The 23105-nt window shown below is 49.0% G+C and overlaps 1 protein-coding gene across 5 annotated transcripts in view; it reads left to right on the top strand.

Moving 5' to 3' along the window:
* Positions 1-23105, top strand: part of RHBDL3 (rhomboid like 3) — a 64177-nt gene that overhangs the window by 9898 nt on the left and 31174 nt on the right. Inside the window, exons 1-2 of one of the 5 annotated variants that reach the window (XM_027654392.1) lie at positions 13234-13316; positions 15001-15084. The exons of 2 other annotated variants lie outside the window; for them this stretch is intronic. In XM_027654392.1, the coding sequence (XP_027510193.1) occupies positions 15082-15084 (3 nt within the window). In that variant the 5' untranslated portion in view covers positions 13234-13316; positions 15001-15081. Of the gene's footprint in view, positions 1-4985; positions 5014-13233; positions 13317-15000; positions 15085-23105 lie in introns of those variants that run through there. 2 more of the 5 variants (XM_027654390.1, XM_027654393.1) reach the window with 2 other exon arrangements.

Here is a 23105-nt window from a genome sequence, read left to right as displayed (position 1 = left end):
CCAGAACCACTTCCTATTCTTTGAGGTTCAATGAAGCCCCTCCCAGGGCAAAATCCTGACTACACTGAAGCAAGTACCAAAATTCCTCCTGCATTTAGTGGGGTCAGCACTGCACCCGAGAGTTTGGGAGCAGCAGCCTCGCAGCTTTGCGGTGCTGCAGCCAGACAGTTCCAGCTCAGCTGCTGCTTCATACTGTGCTTGCAAGATGTGATTTTTATTACGAGGCCGCGGCCCTCGGGCAGCTCTAACTCACTTTTATATGGGAACTTTTATAGGGATTCATACATTTATTTATTGTGCTCATAAACACCCTCCACCCCCACACACACATCTGCTGCCTTCTGCAGAGCCTGCGCCAGCCCCGCGCACTCCTCGCTGGCTCCTTTGGAATCTGAGCTCTGAGCAGAGCAAGGCATTGCCTCTCCACCCCTCTGCAATCACTTGGGGGTTTCTTCATTTGTTCTTTGCTGGCCAAACCCCTATTCCTTTGTTAATCTTCTGGTAGAGTTACAAATATGACAGTCCCAGGAGCAGGTCCTGATAGTTTCACACTTCTCTGTGCTATTAGGATCCCTGTTAATTGCCTTGCACAGACAGGGGAACATCTCCCTGTCCTTGCTGAAGCCAAGTTCATGGTTAGAGAGAGTGCAGATGAGTCTCCTGAGGGACAATTCCAGCTTTGCTGTGTCCTTTCCAGGGCCTCAGTGCCCTTCCTTGCCTCCGTGTCTCCAGTGCCCCTGCTTTAGCCATGACTGCAGCTAACTGGAATTATCCAGCCCTTGGCTGTGCTGGGGGAAAAGGGCTGTCCAGGAGGGTGATCTTTGTTCTTAGGACAGACCTGCCTTCTGAAAGTGGCTTTCAGCCCTGTTAAATGCCAAGTGCTTGTATCATCTTCCCTGTTTCCCCATGGCTGCTGAGATTTCGAGGGTGAATTAACATTATCAGCCCTCATCTTGGAGTTCTCACTTCTCACCCATACCCTCGTTTGTAGTCATGACAACAAACTTGTTTTAAATAGACACACACAAAACTCTCCAAAAAGACCCTCCTCACTGGCTCACCACCTTGATCCTGTTGCTTGTCAATCCAGCCTGTGTTTTGTTGCAGCTGCTTTAGAAATCTTAGATTCCTTCCTGAGACTTGTACGTGGGCGTGATGGCAACAGATGAACAGAATTTATGGGGAATGCAGAGAGATGCCAAGTTACCCAGTCTGTGTGGGCAGCTAATGGAAAACTTGAGCTCAGAAACAAGGCTGGAGAGATATGCACTTGCCAGGAAGAGTTCAGTTGCTGACACTACCAGCAGTGGGTGCAGCTGAACCTGCTCTGCCATGGTCTCATAAACATTAAAATACGCTTTAAAATATGCTGACTTTGCAGCCGCCCTAAGTCCAGGGCTGGTTCCTGCACGATTGAAATTGCAAAGCAATCCATAAAATCAGGCCAGCTATTATCATGGTTGGTTGTAACCGAGAAAGGGAGTTATTTTGAACTCAATGAGCTTTTATGTTAACTGTGTTCCTTTTCTCTGGACAGCCTTTAGCACAGGCAGGACAAACTATTTCCCACACTGTAAAAGAAATTCCATTTTGTTTACCAGGGCACTGTTGAGCTAAACATCACCCTTCCCTTGGAAAAGCTTCCCTGCCTATTGCTGCTGGCAAACCCCTGCCAGCTGTGGCTGCAGGACCTCTGCAGGCAGGTCTTGCTGAGCTGTAGGCAGTGCTTTGTGACTCGAGATTTTACTTCTTTCTCTGACAAATACCTTGTGTCTCACTGCTGGGTTGTGTGGGTCACTGGGAGCAGCAGGAGCACCGGCTGCAATATGAGGAATAGGAAATGATGGCAGTGAGAGCAGCAGTACAGGCAGGGGGGTTGAGCACAGGGTTGTGTGCAGGTCCTTGCCTGAACTTTGGACTGTCACTGCCTTTTCAGAGTGGTGTTGATATGTCCATATTCAAGTGGGGTGGTACTGCAAAGAGGTCATGGGAATTAGGAAATAATAGTAGAGTTGTTACTTCATCTCCTAAGGTGAACTGGAGAATCAGGGGTGCTGGTGGGAGACTGTCCATGGTGACAAGAGCATCCAGTCCCCAAAGCAGGGTCTGCCTTGTCTGCTACATCAGATGCTTCTGAGAGTGTGACAAGAAATGTGCCCCCTTCTCCCCCTCCGCCAAGCTGTGCTTTGTAAAGGGGACAGACATTTTAAAAGCTACAAGGGTCTCTTGGCAATGCACAGAGGGGGTTCTGCATCTGCCCCACGCCTTGGAGTCTAATCTCATTTACAGTTGTCAGCGTGGGCTGCTGGGGGAGATGAAAGGCAGAGGACAAGGCGGGAGAATAGATTAGTCCCGAGCAGAGGGCGCGGGGAGTGCACCTGCCCCTGCCCCGCTACCTTGAGGAGGGCGGGCAGCAGCTGGGCTTGTGTCATCTGCTGCTCTTTGAGGCACCCGGCCATGGAGCACACGATTAATGACTCAGGGGGCTGGGCTTTTGTGAGCCATAAAGCCCTGGGATTTAGGCCTGGCTCTCAGGCCTTTTCCCTGAGCAGCACCATCACTTTACATTTCTCAAGTGCTGTTGTGTGCAGGGAGCTGCTGTCTGTGGCCACAATGCTTCCCTTTCTCCTCCCTCCCCAAACTGGGCTGACCTTTGTCATGCAGCATTAACCCTTTGACTCCTCCACTTTGGGTTATGGGGTTGGGGAAAAAAAGAGAGTCCCTTCAAATTCATTGCCCTGTGGACAGCCTTGAAGGGAAGAATGGGCTGGCGGGAGAGGATCTGGTTTTGCTGAAGGAGATTGGTTTGCTGATGCTCTTTGGATTATCAGCTCTTCACTGCCTTCTGCCAGAGGCTTTTTTGAATACAGCAGCACCCAGGAAAGAGGGGAGGGGAATTTATCCTTCCCTCAGTCAGGGAGGGAAACTGAGGCATTTAGCAGCGAATAGATGCCTGAGAGACTATTCCCTCTGCAGGCTGATGCCTTTTACTGTGCCTGGATTAGCCTGTGTCCATCCCCAGTGTTGTTACAGGGGATGGCAATCTCCCAGCACTTCAAGGCTTATACCCAGATTTGGCTTTTAGCCACGATGCCCTGGGCTGATGGCTCAGCATGGAAAAACTACACAGAGGTCATTAGTGATCTTCCCACCTCTCGCAAGATGAACAGCAAAAATGCCCCAAGTTCCTCCTTAGTCTTCTAATGCCTCTGTGCACTGAACACCAACCAGCCCTTAAGCTGGATGTGGGTCTCTGGGTTGTCTGTATTTACACCTTCCCTGCAGCGTGAGAGGTTTGTGATCAGCTATCCCATTTCTCCTTTCCCTGGCTCCTTGGTTGTTCCTCTCTCCAGTCCCTTCAGCCTGTACACAAACTGTTGGCTTTGCCTAGAGTAAAAATTTGGGAGTAGGAGCCATCAATACGAACCAGATACTGGCAGTGTAGCAAACACAGCACTATTAAGTTTGTGCCAGTAAAAGTAGGCATTTCCCAAAGTGTTTCAAGGAGTCACAACAAACACACCAAAACGCACATGGAGGCTGAGTCAGTCCTACACAGCTCATGAGTTACTGGCAGCTTGATGTCTCTAGGTTTGTAAAAAGCCTCGGGAGGCTTCCTACTCATTACACATTTGTGTACCTTCCACGTGTGAGCTGCCTGGAAATCTGCAGTGTCCGAGAGGGACGCGGTGTCTCCGCCGCTTCCTGATCCCGGCTCCAGCGGGAGGCTTGGGAAGCGCACGCTCTGCCGTTTCAGCTGAATGTGCGGGATGAGCTTTAGGCACACAGATCCTTGCTGATGCATTGTTCTCAAATCCTGTCTTGCGCATAGAAAATCAGTGAAGCAATAAAAACATTTAAGCCTGCGTGTTTAAAAAGAAAGGGGAGAAAAAGCCGTAAACACAGAGTGGATTGATGCTGTTTTGCAAATCAGCTGGTGCATTGTGCTCCATGGTTGTGTGCTGTCGTGGCAGAGAAGGGGAAGAGATCATCCCGTCTCCAGAGGAACAAGCCAGCTGCTCAGCGAGGGGAAACAGTGTGGAGGTGCTTTTCTGAGCCATCAGTTATGCCTGTAACATTTGCAGGGCTTTTAAAGTTGCTCTCTACCAGACCTAGAAGGCAAATGTTTCTCCTCTGCAGTAGGAAGTACGATGTTCCCATTGCTTCCTGGTATTTGAAGTCAGTGCAAATGTACCGGGGCAAGTTTGCAAATGAAATGCAGCAGTGGGTTTGAGTCTGACAGCAGCCAAGGAAGCTGTGATCCCTCTCTCCTCCTCACTAGGCTCTGTACTACGAGCTGGTCTGAAATCACTTTGGTACCATGAGACAGAGCTGATGGGCTGTTTTCCTGCACCGTTGTACATACAGGCTGCTGAGGAAAGCTTATCTCTGGATGCTCTGGATTTTGGTGTGACTCAAACCCTGCAGTGTTTGCCTGTTCTAGCTGTAGCACCTGGGACAGTCGCTGCTTTCTCTCTCCCAGTCTCCTGAGCGGTGCCATCAACCCTGATGCAGCTGCTCCTGGTGACCCCAGGGATATTCTGTTGACCAGAGTCAACATGTCTTGGTGAAATGTGTAGTGAAAGTCCCAAATGTTTGTGATGACACCGAGTCTCACCTGGACCTTTAATTCCTTCAACTCCAGAAGTAAAACCCAGCACTAGCAAGACACAGAGAATGGGTTCAAAGTGTATGGTCCTGTTGCTTAGGAACAGCTGTCTGCAGTGACCCTGTGTTGCTGGTGAGAAGAGTAAGGATGTGTGGAACTGATGTTAAACAAGCAGGATCAATCTTACCCCCAGAAACTGTTCTTTGTGTGCTTTGATACTGAACGTACTCTGTGAGGAGCAAATACTCTGGAGTATCCTGAGTTGCATGAGGAAAAGATAAATGAGGCTGCTGGAGGCAAAGCTGGTTGGGACTATCAATCATCAAACCTCTGGTTTCGTGCACTTCTTCAGAGCAGTGTCCCTGAGGAAGCACCTCCCTGCCTCTGTGGTCCTTCACCGATAGGTACAGGTGATGATGGAGACCATGGTTTGTGTAGCACTTGTACAGTTGCATGGAAGTGTTTGTTGGTGCCAGACTAAAGCCAGTGAGGTGTGGCCATGGTTACCCTTGGCAGAGAGAGGATCAATATTATAAAAGGTGGAAAACAGAAAAAAGTTTCACAAGAACTCCTGGAGGAGCTGATCCTGTGTGCTCTGACCTGGTCTAGCAAAGCACTTGAAAACAAGTGTGCCTGTTGTCCTGGATGCTTTATGTGTCTGACATGGATTGTATGTTTTGCTGGGGCTGGTACCAGAATGAGGATGTGCCCTAAGGGATTTAGAAAGCAAAGTAGGTTTTTAGTTCTACCCCTTGGCTCTGAACCAGAGTCAAATGCTTGTCTTCCTGCCACTCCTCTCACATATTTACTTACCCTCACACTGAGAAATAGTGGGAAGTGGGCCTTGAGCATCTTTTCCCACTGCAGGCAGTGGCCTCCATGGAAGGATGTTGGTTTTCAGCCTGGTCGTTTGCACTGGGGAGGAAAATCAAAGTGTTTGTTGTGGTTCTTTCTTCTGTTTGAGCTGCTGCCTCTTCCCTCAGCTCCCTGGTTGCTGATGGAGGAGTTGCTTTTGCACACAGTCCTGGATTTATGTCTCTGGGTTCTCCTCCCCGTCAGCAGGGAAGGCACAAACATTTTTCCTTCGTGTGTCCTCTGACAATAGTATTTGGGTCTCGGAGAAAGATTTATTTTGCATTGATTTGTGCATTAAGGAGCCCCTTTGGGAGGAGACTGCTCTGAGAGCAGGGGAGATTGTCCTGCTGCTGCTGCTGTCTTTGGTCTCTTGAGCTGTGCCTGGAGACCAGGACTGGAGGAATAACTTCCTTCCAACCTAAATAAAGTATCTGAAGAATCTTTATTGAGCTGCAAGTTTGCTTTTCACTCTCGGACTTGCCAGCCTTGGGAACTGTTTGGGCAGGTCTTTGGTAGATGTGTGTGTGTGCAGGATTGCTCTTGTGCCTTCCACATGTTAAATATTCTGGTGTTGTCTCCTCTAGGGCTCTATGAACCAGAGTCCCCTTCAACAAGACAGGTGCACTGGATGAGTTCCCCCAGGGTGGTGATGGCCAAAATGCCTCCCAAAGAATTGTCTTGTGTCTGAAACAGCTTCTTCCAGCTTTATTCCCTCTGTGGCCCATGAGCTGAGAGCTGCCATTGCTGCACTGATTTATGGGGTCCTTTAGTGTTGGTACTGGTGGCCAAGAAAAGCTGGGGCAGAGGAGCCATGAGCCAGCTGCTGATTTATGAGCCCAGCGAACAGTCCTGAAAAGCACCGTAAGAATTCTCTGGGCCTTATGCAGTTCCAGCTGACTGGAAGCTCCAGGCTGTTATTTGACCATGTGGAGTAATAAACCCATGAAAACTAATTAACTTTTGTGCCTACTGCAAAACAAACAAGTTTATGTAAAAAATTACTCCACACTTGCAAGCAGCAGTGACTTTATGGGTTCCAAGCCTGTGTTTAATGACCAAGCATGTAGTGCCATGTGTGAAGTGTGTCCCTTTTGCTGGCTTCTCAGGCTGAACAGAATATAACAAGATCTGCTGATCACTGGGGATCTGAACACCAGCCCGGGATACTGTTCTCCTTCATCCTTATTAATTATGTAGCTGCTGTGTGGGTGGAGGTTTTACACAAAGCTGCATCGGGTGGTTTCTCGTAGTCCAACCCTCCTGAGTTACACACACAGTTCATTCAAGGGAAGGTGCTCTCTGCAGTGCCAGTGCTGGAGCCTGGCTGAGGTCATTCTCTGCTCCCTGGGAGGTGCAGCTAAATGAGCTCTTTCCCAGTGGGAGCCCCAAGGTGGTTTTGTGCTGTTAGCAGGCAAACAGTCAGCCCTGCTCAGGACCTGCCCCTGTGCTGAGGCTGCTCAGCATGTGCCAGCTGGGATGTTGACATCAGAGCAGGGATGTTTCTGAGTGCCCTGGTGTTGTGTTCCTTGCCAGTGGCCAGGCACTTATCAACATTGGATAGATGATCCAGCCTCTGTCATCCTACACCGATTCAGGGAAAGGGAATGACTGGCTGTTCTTCCCCCTTAATCAAATTACTGAGGTAACCCTCCTTCTCTCCCATCCCTCCTGCATTACTCAGTAGCCTCTCGTACTGGATGTTTAACTCTGTGTTGTTAGGGTCAATTATTGTTATTAGAGTCAATTATTCATTTATTTATTTATTTATTTTAAAATACCCCCCCCCTCTTTTCTGAGGGATGTGCTTGAGTTGTCATGGTACTCAGTACCAGAGCCCCAGCCAGCGTGTTTCTATCCCAAGCTTTGGTTTTCTCCACAAAGCAAAGTATTATTGCAGAGCTATTATTAACCTAAAATAAGAGTGTGCATACTCACTGCTATAGAATTCTGCTTTTCACGCATCAATTCAAGTCCCTGTGGATTTTCACCTCCCTCCCAGATCTGGCAGACAGTGAAAAAGGGAGCTATTTTTAATCTAAAATGTTCTGTGTTTCAAGTCCTGAGTATGAAAATGTAGTTTTTCTCCTCATAGCTGAGTGCTATAAAACTTTTATCTATAAAGAAAGGATAAAACTTGCTTCAGGAAGGGCTAAAGTTCTGATTTTGGGGGCAACAGATCTTAGTTGCCTTGAGAAACTGAAAAAAAAGTGGCAATCACTGTCCTTGGATTAAGGAATTTACGAAGAAGGAGGAAAAATTTAACAAAGGGGGTTGACAAAGTCTAGTGTGGTAGAGTGGTATCAATTCCCTTCTGGGGGGAAGATGGTGGTCATGGATTAGGAATCACTTGCCTGAGACAATATTTCTGGCAGCCAGGGAGATTGGCATCACTGTCAGATGGTGCTTACACACCTTTCACCATCTTGCTGTCACTCCAGTTCTGCCATCCCACGGAGTCCCTGCTCCATCTGTCCTCCTGACAGGCTGGCAGGTATTGTCCAGGAGAGAAGGGGAATTTCTGCTCCAAGTGTGCTCCCTGCCCAGAAGAAATGGATATGGAAAAAGCTTCTTCTTCTCCCCACTGTGTGTGCCCTTCTGTGCTGAGCCCAGGCTGGTGGGCCAGGGGGGAGGGCACCTTCCAGAGCAGGTCCATCCTTCCCTGCTGACTGTCCTGCACCCGGGACTGTGGCGGTGGGGACAGCAAGTAGTTGCCCCCAAGGTGCAGGTGCTGCTTTAAGCAAGAAGGGCTGAGGCTTCTTTTGCCCTAAAGGGAGGAGGAGGGAGAGGGGCAGAGCAGATCTGGCTGTACAGGAAGGCGTGAGCTGGGGAAAGCAGTTTTGCAAGGTAGCTTTAGGCCAGGCTTCAGGCCAGACAGCAGGCAGGATGTGACAGGAGTGTGCCAGGAGCAGCATTCCCATATCAGCACTGAACCCTGTCCCTCCAGCACTGGTGGAGCTGCTTCAGTGCAAAGCCCAGCTCAGCTTTCCTTTGGCTGCTCCTGACAGCCCACATGGTGTCTGTGCTCGTGCCCCTCGAGCAGGGACAGCCCTCCCCTGCCCTGCTGCAGGCTGGGCACACACAGAGCTCCCTAGTGAAACACAAGGTCACAGGAGCTCCCTGCAGCTGTACAGGCAGAACTTTTCCTTGCTGAGTACACTTCCATCCTGGTTCCAGCCTGGCACAGCCCTGCAGACACACCTTGCTCTGCTGCAGGGGGTGTCTAACGCAGCCCATCGGTCACAGCGTCCTGGCACCTGAGGAGGCTCAAGGGCACAGCCAAGCTCTGAGCCAGCAGCCCTCCCACGGGGCTGCCCTGCCCTGCCCTGTGCTCCTCTGCCTGCTGCCCTGTGGAGCAGAAAAGGGGGGAGCAGCAGCACTTGTCTCTTGGGGCTGGCCAGGTCCTCAGTGTTCCTGGCTGGCCTTCCTCTCACTGGTGTTGCTCAGCAGATATGTCACTAAGCAGCAGCAGAGAGAGACCCAAAGGCTCAGATCTGATTAACCTCTACAACTTTATCCCGTGTCTTAATTGGATTAGCTGCAGGGGGTGGGTTTGCTCTTGTTCCTGATTTTTTTTCTTAAACAGGTACTTATCACTGTGACATCTGATGGAAGCAAAAGGTTCAAGTAGCAAGACCTGTGAATAAACAAGCAGCGTTTGCTTCCTCCCCACTGCTCAGCTAACAGCTCCTGCCCTTCCTTTCTGAAATACTGCTGATGCCTGTGAGATGGCTCTGAGTAAGCCCTGCAGTTGGATCTCCTGGGAGGTGTGGGCCTTGCCTGAGAACCTGGATGCCAGACCCAGAGTCCCTGATTGCTAATTGCAGTGCTGTCACTTTGGGGAAGGATTTCTGCTCAGTAACTGTTCAAAGCAGTATTAACTTCCCACATTCAGTTTCTTTCATCTTTTCTCTGAGCTTTTCAGTTTCCTTCACATTCTTCTGCCCCTCAGGGTTTTTGCTTGTCCCACCACCATGGCTATGGGTTGCAGGGAATTGGCCTCACTCAGCACTGCAATAGCCCTTCCTCTTCCAGGACTTCAGAGCTTGTGCTCCAGTACCAGCTCATTTAGTTTCACAGGTGGGAACATGGAATAAGGAGATCAGTGGCCATATCCCGTTACAATGGGGGACAGGCTGCTACAGACCTAAAAAGAAGGAATTGAATCCATTTGATCATGAGGTTGCCTCTCATTCCTCGTGGTGTTGTCTGCCTGTGTGGTGCCCAGTGGAGAAAAAGAAGAAGCAGTTTACAGGAGTCTTTTCCCCATGTCCATCCTGCAGCACCCAGTTGCCTCTTCAACAAGCTTAAAATAGAAGTCTTTTTCCTTGCCAGAGCTGTAATGGATCCTGGATTGGGCACTGGGGAGGGCCATTCACCTCCCTGGGGTGATGAAGGGGCACATACTGCTGAAAAACTCTCTCTCTCACCCGTAAAAAAGACTGAAGTGTAGGTGTGATATCAGGCCATGGTTCTGTTCCAGGAGGAATAATTGCTGTACCAACACCACTCTGGCTGTTACAAGATCAAAACTGCTGTTACATTACAGCTGGTAATACTGCCTGGCTTGGCAAAAGGACTGACAAAGTGTTCCAGGATTTTAATGTATGTCCAGATAAACTGTCTTCCACAGTGAGGCTCAGGCCTTTGAATTTAGTCCATGTAAAATAGCAAGGGCTTTAGTGACTTGGTAAAAAGGTAACTCCGAGGAATCCCCTCTTTGTGCAGGGCTTGAATGGGATTCATTTGTGTGAAGCACAGTTACAGCAGAGGGTTCAGGGCTCCTTTGCATCTGGGGTGTGTGGTGGTCAGGGAGGGCTCAGCTGCTGCTCCCAAAGAAAACGTGGCCATTTAGCTGAATTACGATGGGCATGAGGTTCCTTTCTCAGATTTAATGTATTCCTGTATTTCGTGGCCCCTGGCCCCTGGGCAGCTTGCAGGCTGGGAATGGAAACTGGGAGCTGCAGAGGATGACTGAGCCATTAGCAGGCGGAATTTGATGCTCATAAAAATGAATGCATTTAATGTTGCAAGGCATTGGTTTGCTTTGGTCTCCTGAGGATCTCTTACTTGGAATTCTGTGACTCAGGCTATATTTGTTACAAAAGCAATACAAATGGAGAGGCCCTGTGGTTTCAGAGGCTTGGCTGTTCTCTTGTCTGTGAGTATCATTTCAACTTTTTCTGTATCAAATGTTATTCCAAGGAAGCTGTGAAAATGTGAAACGCAATGATATCCGAAAACAGAGTATTGCAGACCCAATTTGTGGTATCCACAGAAATAGCTGTCTTTGGAGATCTGCTCAGATACTGTTTTTCAGGAAAAGCCAAATTCTAGAAGATAATTTTTCATTATTAGGCTTTCACTGAGGGATATAGAGGACTAAAAGGATTTGGTGGGTCATTAAAATAAGTACAGATCCGCCACTGTGGGGTTTTAAACACAAGCTGAAATCCTGGTCCCTCTGAAGGGGCCTCGTTTGCCTCCTTCAGGCCCCACTCTAATTCCATTACTGGTTTCAGAAGGGAAAGGACTTCTACTGATTTTAATTTTACAGTGTTTCTTTTACCATGCAGACGTAGAAATATTCAATTTCCTTCGCCGAGGGTTTCATTAAGGAAGCTCACACAACGTGCACCCTTTCCATGGGAGAGCATTCACGTGATAAATTTAATTTTTCAAGCACGGGAGGTTGTGAGGGAAAACACTGGTGCTTCTTACTTTTCCCTTTAGCACTGAGAGACAAATCCTTCAGCTCTTCCTCACTCCTGGCAGCCTGGGCTGAAGGGGAGGCAGCAAATACGCCGGGAGAATATTGTGCTACGCACCATAAAGTTGTACCAAGGCGAAAGGAACATCCAGGCTGAAATCACCTTCTCCCCTGAGGCTTCTGTGGTTTATTTTAATGTTTTCTAAGGTGAAGTGCTGGATCCAAGCCTTGCTAACAGCCAACATCTTTCATGTCAGGCAAAAAGTCTTTGCTAGTGTCTTCCTTGGCCACCAGATGCTGGGGGTTTCGGTGCAGCACAGTTTGGCTGTGGAAAGTCTGTTGTTGCTGTAACAATGTGCAGCTCTGTGGGTGCTGCACCTGCCTCTGCCTGATGTGCTCTCACAGGGATGTGTGCCAGGGTCAGGCTGAGCAGTGTTTCCATCTGAAATTCCCCTCCTTCCCCTCAGCCCCCACCACAGATCCAACTTATCTAGACTGCCCCATTTCCTTGGTGTGGGAGGGATTCTCACTTCAGCTTGTCTGAGAGCAGGACCACAAAGCCTTGGAAGGGAGGAGTGAATGGAGCTGTTCACCAGGACCTGCTTCTTCTGGTGACACCAGCTGGCAGTTTCTGAAATAATTTTTACTTTAGGTGCCTCCAAACTCTGTAGAGTAAGAACTGGAGGAAGCAATACTGCTGAATGAAAATGTCCATATAATTTTCATTGACATAATAAAGATTAAGGTACATTATAATTAGTTTTTTAATGCAATAAAATAGGATGGGATGGGGCAGGAATTAACCTCAGCTAAGCAACCAGTTGTGCTTCCCTACTTACTACAACAAATATTCATCTATGCAGTGAGATTTGCTGGCATAGAAATGGTGAGAGAAGAGGGTGATGGCCACGGGAGTTGGCCTGGCTTGCTTTCTGCTGTCCCAAGCATGCTGATGTGTGGTACTTCACTGAGGGCTAACCAAAGCTAAAAATCTTGTCTTTATATCTCCTGTCCAGCTCCTCCAAGTCACTCAGTGTGATGAGCAGGGCCTGGTTATATCTGTTCTCCATCTGTCCCTTCCTCTGTCATCTCCACTATCATTAATTGTTAATGTCTGGCCTGAGAGATTGCCTCTTAGCACAGTGCTGAGGGGATCTTTCCATGGAGGATTAGGACTGGAGTGGATTGACAGGAGGCAGTATCCTTGCTGTGGGAAGTTTGCCAGTCGTGTGCTGCTGCTCTGCCACCGACTCCAGTTCATGTCAGGCCATGGGCAAGACTCAGCTGCAGCTCCTTGCCCTGTCACCGAGCACAGCAGGCCAGGTGTGGCCTGTACCCTGTGTGCTGGCTTTGGGGGAGGCCTCCTGCCCCCAACTGCTGCACATGGCCTTTGTCAGCACCTTCTGTGTGTTCACAGCACCTGCCCCTTCCCAGGGAGGTGAGTTCACACCTGCTCGGGTGGTTTCGCTGTGTGGTCGCAGTGGTTTGGTTCAGGCTGTGGTAACGATACCAGCGCTGGGGGGGCTGGCAGGGGGAGTTGAGATGTCACTTCTCACTGTGTCACTCTCCCCACGTGGCTGAATGTGTCTGTAAATCACACCAGTGCTTCCCCATGGCTTTGCTTTCTGTTACTGCCTCAGCTGCCAGGATTTCATGGGACACAGATCTCAGCTTTTGGCAAAAGCACGACCTCCTTTCCTTGTAAAGGTTCTTGGGATGTATTTCAGTGCCCTGAAGCGTAGCCAAGGGCCCTGCTAAGCTCCCTGAATCCAGGCTCTGAGAGATTGTGTTTCATTTTATTTTATTGGGTTTGCTTGCCAGTGGAGTCTGTATTTCTTCCAACATCTGCCCAGAGAGCATGGGAGAATCCCTCGGCATTTCGGAGGGTGAGGAGTTTCCCCTTACAGGGTTGGTCTCCTGATCTGCTCCTAAGAAGTCCTTGGCAACCTTGGCAACCCTCACTGCTCATTCCCAAGGGTGATACATGTCCTGCAGCAGCCAAAAGGTGTCTGTTACCTCGCAAGGGCACTCTGGGGCCTGGGGGCACATTTCCTCCTGGCTGTCAGTACCACAGCTGAGGACTCTCTTTTTCCCTGTTCAGGACAAGCTGTGCTTTGAAGGTGTCACAGCAGGGAGGGTTTCCATGTGTGTTGGTGCTTTCTACAGCTACAGCAATTGCAAAATAGTCTTCCCCCAGCCTAAAGGAAAACCTTTATATCTAATCCATCTCAGACTTTAAATCTCAAAGCCAGCCAAGTAAAGCCAGCAGTTTGCACCAAGGGGCTTGATTTTGTGGACCTCTTGAAGAGAATGTTAAAAGATGTTCACAGAGTTTAGAAGCATTGTTTATTTATTTATTTGGGTATGGAAATCCCTCTGGCTGGTATTCCCATGTCCCTTTAAGCCATTCGAGATGACATTTCTTTTGTTACTTTCATTAAAACCATTTTTATCCTGGCTCGTGGGACTGTCCAAGTAGAAATTAAAACATTACTTGGTGTTTCCTTGCCCATCCTATCAGTTCTTCATCCCCAGCTCCTTTCAGCCCTCCCCAGCTCTCCCCCCTTCCCTGCCCAGCTTGCCTTGAAGGGCTGGGAAAGGCGAGACTGGCGCATTCTGTTGCCTGTGTGATTGTTGTGGGGTTGTGTTTGTGTGGGGAAGGTCACGAGACAAAAAGACCACCAGGCAGGGCTGGGCAGGGGGGGCTCAGTCCCTCTCCATTCAGGCCTTGTGGCAATGGGTGGGAAGAGTCTTGTTTGCATGACAGGATTTCAGGGGGCCGTTGCTTTTTGTTTAGGTTTCTTCCACGGCTGCTGAGTGGGCCCTGAAGGGCACAACAAAAGTAGAGCATATCTGGGAATTCATGGGGCTGAGGCAAAGGAGTGACTGATCCTGCCCAGCTCCTGTGCTCCTGCAGCCTGGAGACTCCCAGCAATTCCTCTGGCTGAGCTGTTTGTGTCCTGTCCAGCCTTGGCTCTGCTGGGAGCTCTGGATCTTGTGGGCTGGGATCCTGAGGGGGATAAATGCTCTGGAAGTTTTCTGTCTGTGGAATGAAGGCTGTAATGCAGGGGCACAGCTCCACAGACCTGCCACAGTGGCTGTGCTTCCCAGAATATTTCTGAGACTTCCAGCCAGTTACTTTTATTTGCAGCATCTGCCTCCTGCCTTGCCCATCGGCTGGATGCTTTGAGAGCATTGTTGTGTTTAAACAGCTCTTATTTCCTCATCAGCCCTGTGAGAAGCTGAGCTGTGTCCCTCCCTGCAGCCCTCCCCTCACCCGGTTCTTAGAAAGCAGCTCAGTCTGTATTTACCACTGGTGTGCACAAAAGCAAACATTGTCAGGGACTGATTGTAACTGTCCCAATTACCCCGGCTTCATTTGCATAAGAAGACTGACCAGCCTGTGGCAGTGGCATTGCCTTGACTGTGTGATAGGGGACATATAGATTTGGGGAGCAGGAAAGAACTGGAGTCCCCAGGCTGGCTGTGGCACGGAGAAGAGAGGGCAGTTTTGGTCCCTGCTACAGCAGCCCTTCCTGGAAGGAGGATAACTTGTCAGCTCCCAGCCATTGGCAGCACAAGTCTGTCTGATTAAAATGGAATAGCTGCCAGCTTTCCAGAGATGCAAATTCCAGGAACCCCGAGCATGCCTGGCTGTCCCATCTGAGCAAATCCTTCTCCTGCATAGTGTGTGTGTGTATTTATGTGTTTATTTTTAGTAGGTGTTGACCCTCCTTGAATGCTTTTAGATTAAGCAGTGACCTGCCTTGTGTTGTCACTTCCCTCAGGCACACGTAACCTCTCCTCCCTGTGTTTGAATTTTTTCCAGAGAGCTAGCTGTTCCTGCAGGCAGGCACTAAAGCAAGAGGAGAGCAGCTGGGATGAAGCAGAAGTCAGGAAGCAGGCTGCAATGGTATGATCTCCTGACCCAAAGCAATAGCTAGTGCTGGTAGGACTTGTTTGCACTGCAGCAGCTGCACAGCTCACACTCCTTTTACTGAATTGAGAATTACTCATATTCTCTCTCCCTTCCCCCCAGTGCCAAATGTAACACAATCTCTCTGTGCCCAGGCTGGCAGATGGAAACCCAAGGCACTCTTCTGTTTGCAGCAGTGGTTTCTCATGGGCTCATCTGGCCTGTGAAGCTGCAGTGTTCAGGCTTTGGCAGAGCAGCCCTTGGGAAGACCCTTTGTGCCCCTCTGGCACTGCTGTGTGTGCCTGCACAGACCCACACCCACCTCTTCATCTCCCTGCTGCTTCCAGGAGACACTCCCACACTTGGGCATCTTTCCTTGTTGCCTGTGGATATCACCAAGCTTAGCTGCTTCCTTTGACCTTTATCTTCCCCCCTCCTTCAAAGCTCCCCTCTAGTATTCGGCAGTTTGGAATTGTTATTATTTAGTTACTAGGTGACAATATAGGAGTGTGTCATGCAGGGGGCTGGAGCACAGGCAGCTCTTCTCAGCTACAGTAGTATTTTAAGCTTCTTGCATCCTTGGGTGAGTTACTTTGTGTGAATTGGGTTGGTAATTCATAACTCAGTAATTGGGTGAATTACTTTGCCTGTCTCCCAGTTCAAAAGTGGAACTCCTTAGGAGGTGGTACCACTGTGAATCATAAAGAGCACAAATTACCATTTCACAGTGCACTGTGTGCTGGAGACCTGACTGCTAATGGCCAGATCTCAAATCTCTGTCCTTATGCTTTTGGACCTCTCTGAGAGGGATTGATAATCCAGTCCAGATTTCTCAGGTATTCCTTTGCTCTTTCCTTGGGGGGCTGGAGGGGGGAAAATCCTTATGTTTTTCTCAGATCAGGTGCTGCTTGTGCTCTGAGTCCAGGGCATTCACATTTTTTGCCTGATATCACCCACACGGGTATTGTTACCTTTGCTTGGTTGCAAGGAACACCAAAAAAGAAGAGGCAGAACAGAGTCTCAAGTTGAGGCACAGATCAGCCCCTGTTTTGGCCTTGTAGGATCTGAAGGAACGTCTTACAAACAGTGTTCAAAGCTGAGGCAAATTCTCGGGAAAGTCTTGGCACGAGTGAAATCTCAGGAGATCTCTTTGCTTGGAAAAGTTTTGTTTTGAAAAAGTTTCTCTTGGCTTTATGAATGAGAGCCAAGCCCTGCAAATAACACTGCTGAGAAGCAATACCACACACAGAAACTGCACCTTGTCCTGTCTTTAGAACAATGCTACAGTTGCGTCCCTTGGGCTGCTGCTGGTGATTGTCTTGGTGCTTTATCCCGTCGGCTATTTCCATGTCATTGGCTCAGTTTTGCTACAGTTCCCTTTGATGGGGGCAGCCTGACCTTTGGGGGCTGCCTTTGGATTTGCTCTGGGATCATGAGAATTTGCTGTCTGGGAGCGAAGAAGGTGCCGGGTGGTGGGGGGATTATTGCGGGACAGACGATGGTCGCACTGTCTGCTCGAGGCAGCTTTTCTGCTCCTGGATTAAAGTTCACGCTGTGTTACTTGTCTCTCTGTCTAAGGCCTTGTCAAGTCCATGTGGGAAGCTGTTCTGTCTGCACTGTTTCACTTTGTGCTGCTCAGCTCTCTCCCTACCCCATTTCTCCCCCTCTTTCCCCTTCCATTCAAGCGGCATCTTTCAGTCTTCCCCATTCAGGTCTGTCTTTGCTCTCTGCCCTGTGTAAAACTGCCATGCCCTCCCCATCATTCATCACCTCTTGCTCATTCACCTCCCTGCTTGCCTTTCTCCATTCATCTGGGCTTCCTCTCAGCCAGTCTGGGCTGCCCTCTCCTCCTGCCCCTTCCCCACTCCTCCTTTGTGCCCCTGCACTCCCTTCTCCGTGACCAGCCGCAGCTCAGCAGTCTGCAGTGTGCTCTGGGAGGATGCTCTGCTAGAAGTTGGCCCCACTTGATGGGCTGATTTAATCCCCAGTGGAAGCCTGGTGGGACTGCTTGGGGTGGATTTGTCTCTCTAGTTACTTTGCAGGTGAGAAGACTTTTTTTCCCCACTCTCTTCACACTTCCCAGAGATGCAGCTTGATGCACAGGAAGAGGAAGAGGTTTGTGATTCCCTAACCTTCCTGTTCCATCTGTTTCTGTCTCTCCCTCCTGGCTTGTTTCCCCTTTGTTTGCAGCAGTTGCAGCTCTCAGGTGACTCTTTGCAGAGGTTGTTTTGATTTCCTCATTTCTGAGGAACATAACATGAATACTCTTAATTATGCTGGCTCTGTAATTATGGTTGTTGCCTGTGTCTTTTCTGCTTCCTTCTTTTAAATCATCCACACTGAGGCTGTATCAGTTTTGGAAGACCATCTCTGCACTTGGATTTGTGTTTTAAGTGTTACCCAGGAAATAGAGCTTGTGAATTGGAGTAGCCAGGGCTGCTTGTTTCTCAGTGCAGCCACAACCCTGTGCTTGTGATGCAGACACAGGAAATAAGGACCACAGGCCTCTGCCAAAGCTGCCCTGGGCTGCTGTGCCCCTGCAGCTCCCCTGTGCTGGCAGTGTGCACACACCACCCCGGGCTATGGAAGGAACAGTGTGGCAGGAAACAAGGTGGGAGGGCTGCTGGCCCCCGGGTGCCCATGGGGGTTTCAGCTCTGAGGGGTTAAACTGCATTCAAACCAGTCTGTTCAAGCAAAAGGGCAATATTAGAGCTTGGGAAGAGTGGATGGACAGGCCTGTGGGAGGAAGCAGGTGCTCTGAAAGCCTGTGTGAGCCCTGCACACGTGGGAAATGTGATCAGAGCAGGGAGGGAGGCAGGAATGAGGTGGAAAGAGGCACGGGCTGTGTGAGTGAGCGCAGGTCTGACTGACAGCATGAGCTCTGCTGTGTGGGAGGCTGTGAAGGGACTATCTGCTGCTGTCTGCTGAGCCTAAGAGGAGCTCCTGATACAGCCCAGGCAGAGACAGGCTCTGTGAGGACCTGTCAGTCCTGTGAGAAGGACCCTTTTCCCTGCTAACTGTCTCAAAGAGGGATTTCAAACCCTGCTCTGTTTTTTTGTCAGGGTTTGTTAAAAGGGATTCCCTGTTCATTGTGTTTGTGCCCCACAGAGATGTTGCACCTTGCAGGACACAGCCAGCCCCAGGCCAGCCCTGCATTTGGTCACCTGCAGGGAGAACTGCTGTGCTCCAGCAAGGCTTGGGCTGGGAGCCCTGCATGGACAGCACTTCTCCCTAAGAAGGGAGTTGCATTCCTGTTGTGGAGTTTATTAAGTCATGATTTGCTTTAAAACTTCAGATACGTTTTCTGCCTGTTTGAAAACCTGTGGCAGACAGAACTCCATAAACATTGTGCCTTGCCTTGCATTTGTCTCTTGTATCCACGAAGAGCATATAAAAATCCAAAATGCAGCTTGATTTTTATGATTTGTGGCTGTGCAATTTTGGCACTTGGACAAATCTCTTCTACCCTTAAACCAAAGTATATTTGACACAGCAGACTCTGGGAAAGTGCAAACACTGCAGAAATTACCAATGCAGCCCTGCATGCAGGGAACCTGCGGTCTGGGTGTCATCCAGCCCTGATTTGGATAGATCTCCTAAGGAGCAATGCAAAGCACCACAGCTTCCAGCAGTCTGGCTCCTTTCTGCAGCTGGAACCCCTGTGATCACCCTGGAAAGGTGCAAGCCAGGATTTCTTGCTCTCAGGCATTTAAATGGTAGAAATTAGAGAATAATTAATGCTCCCAGCTTAGTTTGGAAGCAGCCTGTCTGTGATACCTTTGTGATGGTTGTGTCGTTGCACTGTAACACCAGGTGCCTTCAAGGGAATTATGTGGTACCTCTGCCTCCTCTTCACAAGGCTGACATTGCCTTCTGCTCCAGTTCAGCTTGGAAAACAGAGGAGTTTCTTTGGCAGCTCCTTAGTCCCCTTGACTGAGTAAAGCCAGCTGTAAGACCAGCATGAGTTAAATATGTTTCCCAGTCTGTTTAGTAAGAGTTTTACTCTGTGGCTGTTGCTCTAACCAGAAGCATGGTTTGATTTCCAGCAGAGGTGGGTCATTCTGGCTGTACCTGTGCTATGGCACTTGTTAGTTGGGGCTTTAAAGCATCTGTTTGACCCAAGTTTTTCTGAGCCCCAATAGCTGCAGTCAGGTCGGAAGGGAACTGTTTGGATTGTCCAGTCTCTCGTAATGAAGGCTGGATTTTCTGAGTGATCCTCTGCTTGACCTCGACCATTCCTCATCTCCCAGGAAAACTTGCAATTCAATTGTTAAACTTTTAGTGAGACATTTCACTTGTTAATAGTAAAAAATAATCAACTTCCTCTAATCTAAAGCTGCCCAGTTCTGACCTCTTTGACCTTTGTCTCAGAGGAGATTCCTGTACTGCCAATTTTCTGTTACTCTGGACAGTGATCAAATCATTGCTTTACCTTCCCTTTCACAAGATAATGAATTGAGCCTGTCAGTGCAGCCAGTCAGACTGTACCAGTCACAAAGTACCAAAGAGGTGATGGCACCTCATTTACAACCCTGCACGGTTCCTTTTCTGCAGGCAGCGTTACCTTGAGCGCTGTCACTAACAACCAAGGCTGTTTTCCCCCCAGTGGCTGCTGCTGAAGACGGCATTCCCTGTCCTGTGAGCTGGCTGGCATTCTTGGCTCCGGGCCAGATGGCTGTCTCTTTGTTTTTATTGTAATATGTATTGTTTGCAAGCACCCAGATTTACCAAAAGACCCAGCTCATGCTTAGTAACTTGCTGCTTTAACTCATCTGTGAGTATGATGCAGACTGCTGCTAAGTCACAAATGAGAATCCGGTAGGAGCGAGAAGGAATTCTCATGGGACCCCATTAGTGGCATTGCCACGTGATGGGAACTCTGTCTGCCTTAGTTTTATTTTTGAGACCTGTCAAATGGCCAGACTTCAGCACGTTGAGTGTGTGACAGGCTGAGTTTGTGTCACAGAGAGTCCTCAGAGCCAGGGCTGTGTGGTGCAGTCAGACACCCTGCAGAAAGCAGTTACACTGTGACCTTGTCTTATGACCTGGCCAAGGCTGTGTTCTCATTCACGTAATATCAGCTGGACATAACCTGATTTTTGTTGCCTGCCCTGACTGATATTAGACCAATCCTCCTTCAGGTATGTGTTACTCACCATCAGTCATCTCTTCCTTTGCTGTGGGTTGCTGTCAGACCAACAGCCCTGCCGTGTCCCATTACACTCCTGCCCGGCAGCTCTGGGAGCAGGTGGGTGTCACTGTGTTTGGACAGGACCTTTGGAGCTGTGATTGGAAGGGCTGCATTGCTGATTCAAAACTGGAAGAAAGGTAAAAAGCAGATCTTGATGTTCTTCCAGCGTTCCCAGACTTGCAGAAAATCAGTTTTTGTAATGACTTTTCAAAATCTTTTGGATGAAAGTTACCTTGACCTGCTGATTCAAGGCTATCTAAGTTTAGCAGCTGCTGTGTAACATTCTCCAGAGTTACTGCTGGGACAGAAAGTGCATCATCATCCTATGATGGAGATAATTCCTTGGGCTTTTGTCCACATACAGAGCAGAAACATTTCAACTCCCCTGACTCTTTCATGCTGGTATCACCTATGCAACTCTTTCCAGGTAATATGAGACCCAACCCCTGTTTTGAATGAGAAGAACTTGTCTGCCTCATCTGTACCAGCAGAGATGCTGCTGTGACAGGAGACACTGTCCACAGCAGAGAATGGGTCAGAAACTTTGTGTTCAACTAGTTGACCTGGGAGCAAGCAGGGATCTGAGTGCAGGAACTTGGCCTGAAATACAACCCCAGCTGAACAGCTCTGCTCCCTGTTGTGTGTTGGATTTTGGTTTGCTTTGTTTTTATTAATATTTTCCTTGTAGCAATAGGGATTAGAGCCTGTCTGTCTCCTGGCTCTGAGACTGTGCATGTTTGTGTCTTCTGTTGAGTTCTGTGGTCCAGATAAACCCAGCATCCCACCTAGATTGTATTGCATCTCAGTTCTTAATGGACTTACACATTATGTCTCCTCATAATGTAGAAGCCCTGAAATGTAGTTAATATTAATACAAGATTTTGAGATTCTCCAATAAGACATGTCTAAAACCACATAAACCATAATTCTGAGGATGTAAATAAGAGTATCATGTGTCCTGGTACTATGGATATTTAATGCCTTACACCATCCAGATGAAAAGTGTTTAGGCTGCAAAACTCATTGCCTCAGGAGATTGTGGAGCTCTGAAAACTAGAGGAATTCAAAAGGGAGAGAAGAGATTGGGCATTTGCATATTAACAGTGTTGGGGCCAGCACTGAGCAGTTCTGGAAAGCATCAAACCTCTCATCTCAGGACTTAAGAAAACTTTCTAACTGCCCATGTGAGTTTGGTCATGATGATCTCTAGGTGGTCTCCTGTCCCCAGCCTCAGAAATGAGGGATAGGCAGCACCAGAGCTGGGCTGGAGATGTCAGGCAGTGACTCTCCAGTCTGGCCCATGGCCTGCCCAGCCTGTTGCTGCAGCTCAGGACGACAAACAGTGAAGTGTGCAAGGTGCTGGGTCAAGATTAAAAATTGTATTTGCGCCTAAAAAAACCCCTACCACTTTTTAGAGTGCCTCAGCTTTATTCCATTAGTCTTAATGCACCAACATAAATAATAAAGTAGGAAGAAGCAGAGCTGGAGAAGGCTCAGTCTATAAACATGTCTCCTTGCATTAAGCCTTGTGGCATAATGGAGGGCATCTCCTGCCAGCCGTGCTGCCTCGTTAATCACGTCATTATCTCCCTCACTTTGGGTGCTGCATCTCCTTCCGTGGCAATGCTGCTGATAATGGAGCTCCTATTTACCCTCCCTTCTTTCTGCGGGGTGGCTTGGTTTCAAAGCCAGCACAGTGACATATTTTGAATAATTTAGTTCTGGGTGGCTTGAACACTGCGTGTCATTCCCCAGTTGAGACTGGAGGCTGATTTCTGGGAGTGTTCTGCCAGGAGGGCTGGTCTGGAGAGAGGCACTGGAATCACCCAGACTGGTGGACATCGAGGTGGCTGAGGACTGACGGCTCATTCAGCAGGTCCTGTGAGTGCTCTGCCCTCTCTTAGTGTCTTAGCAGGACTTGCAGCAGGAAACCTACAGGCAGAGGAAGGATAGGGAAGAGAGATGCATTAAAAATGAGCATGGAGACAGAACCATGAGTTTGGATACCTGGCTGAGCGTCATAGGCTTCCCCAGCAAGCCGTGGGTCAGAAATTCCCAGGGTCTCTGAATGCAGGATTTTCTTGGCCTGTGGTGGTTATGGACAAGGGGTCTGAACCTCTGCAGACTCAAGGAGTCAAGCTGTCACTGGCTCTGAAAATTATGATAGGTTTCTATGTCTGAAACCTCATCAGGAGGCCAGCTGTGGTCACAGTCTCCTGTGCTGGTGGCCTGGTGGCCCTTTGCCACTGCAGCCATCACCCAGCCATGCTCTGTGTGCTGCACAGCCCTCACTGGGCTGGCTCACACAAACACAGGAGTGCTGCTCGTGCCCATGAGATGGGAAGGTCAAGGTGCTACACCTTGGCAATACCAAGAATCAAATCTGATCCCAAGCCCTCTTTCCTGTCTACCAAAGAACTGAGCACTGGTGCACTCCTGAATCTTTTGATTCTCCCATTCTTGTTGAATCTGTGCTTTCAGTGTCTGTTTAGATGAAGTGCTTTTGCAGAAGGTAACAACAGATGGTAGTAATGTAGGTCCCTTCCCTGTCTTTATGCCTAAGATGGTAGGAGAAATAAATCAGAGCAGAAGTGTCTTTACAGATTGGCCAGCTAGCCATGAACCTGGCTTCAGGCTACTCTGCTCTTCAAGGAAAAGGGAATCTTATACCAGCTCCCTCCATCTCCACTTTGCCATGTACTGCATGAGACACTCGCCCAAATCTGGGTGACAGCCCATCTGCTCTGGAACAAGTGCTGAGCTGGGGAGCTCCCTGCTCTCCCACTGCAGCTTTCCAGGGAGCAGGTCTGCCTGGGAGCCCTGCTTG

This window comes from Corapipo altera, unplaced genomic scaffold, assembly GCF_003945725.1.
Source record: "Corapipo altera isolate COAL_440 unplaced genomic scaffold, ASM394572v1 343, whole genome shotgun sequence".
NCBI lineage: Eukaryota > Metazoa > Chordata > Aves > Passeriformes > Pipridae > Corapipo > Corapipo altera.
Note: the sequence above shows the minus strand (reverse complement) of the source record. Positions and strands in the feature narration are given on the sequence as shown.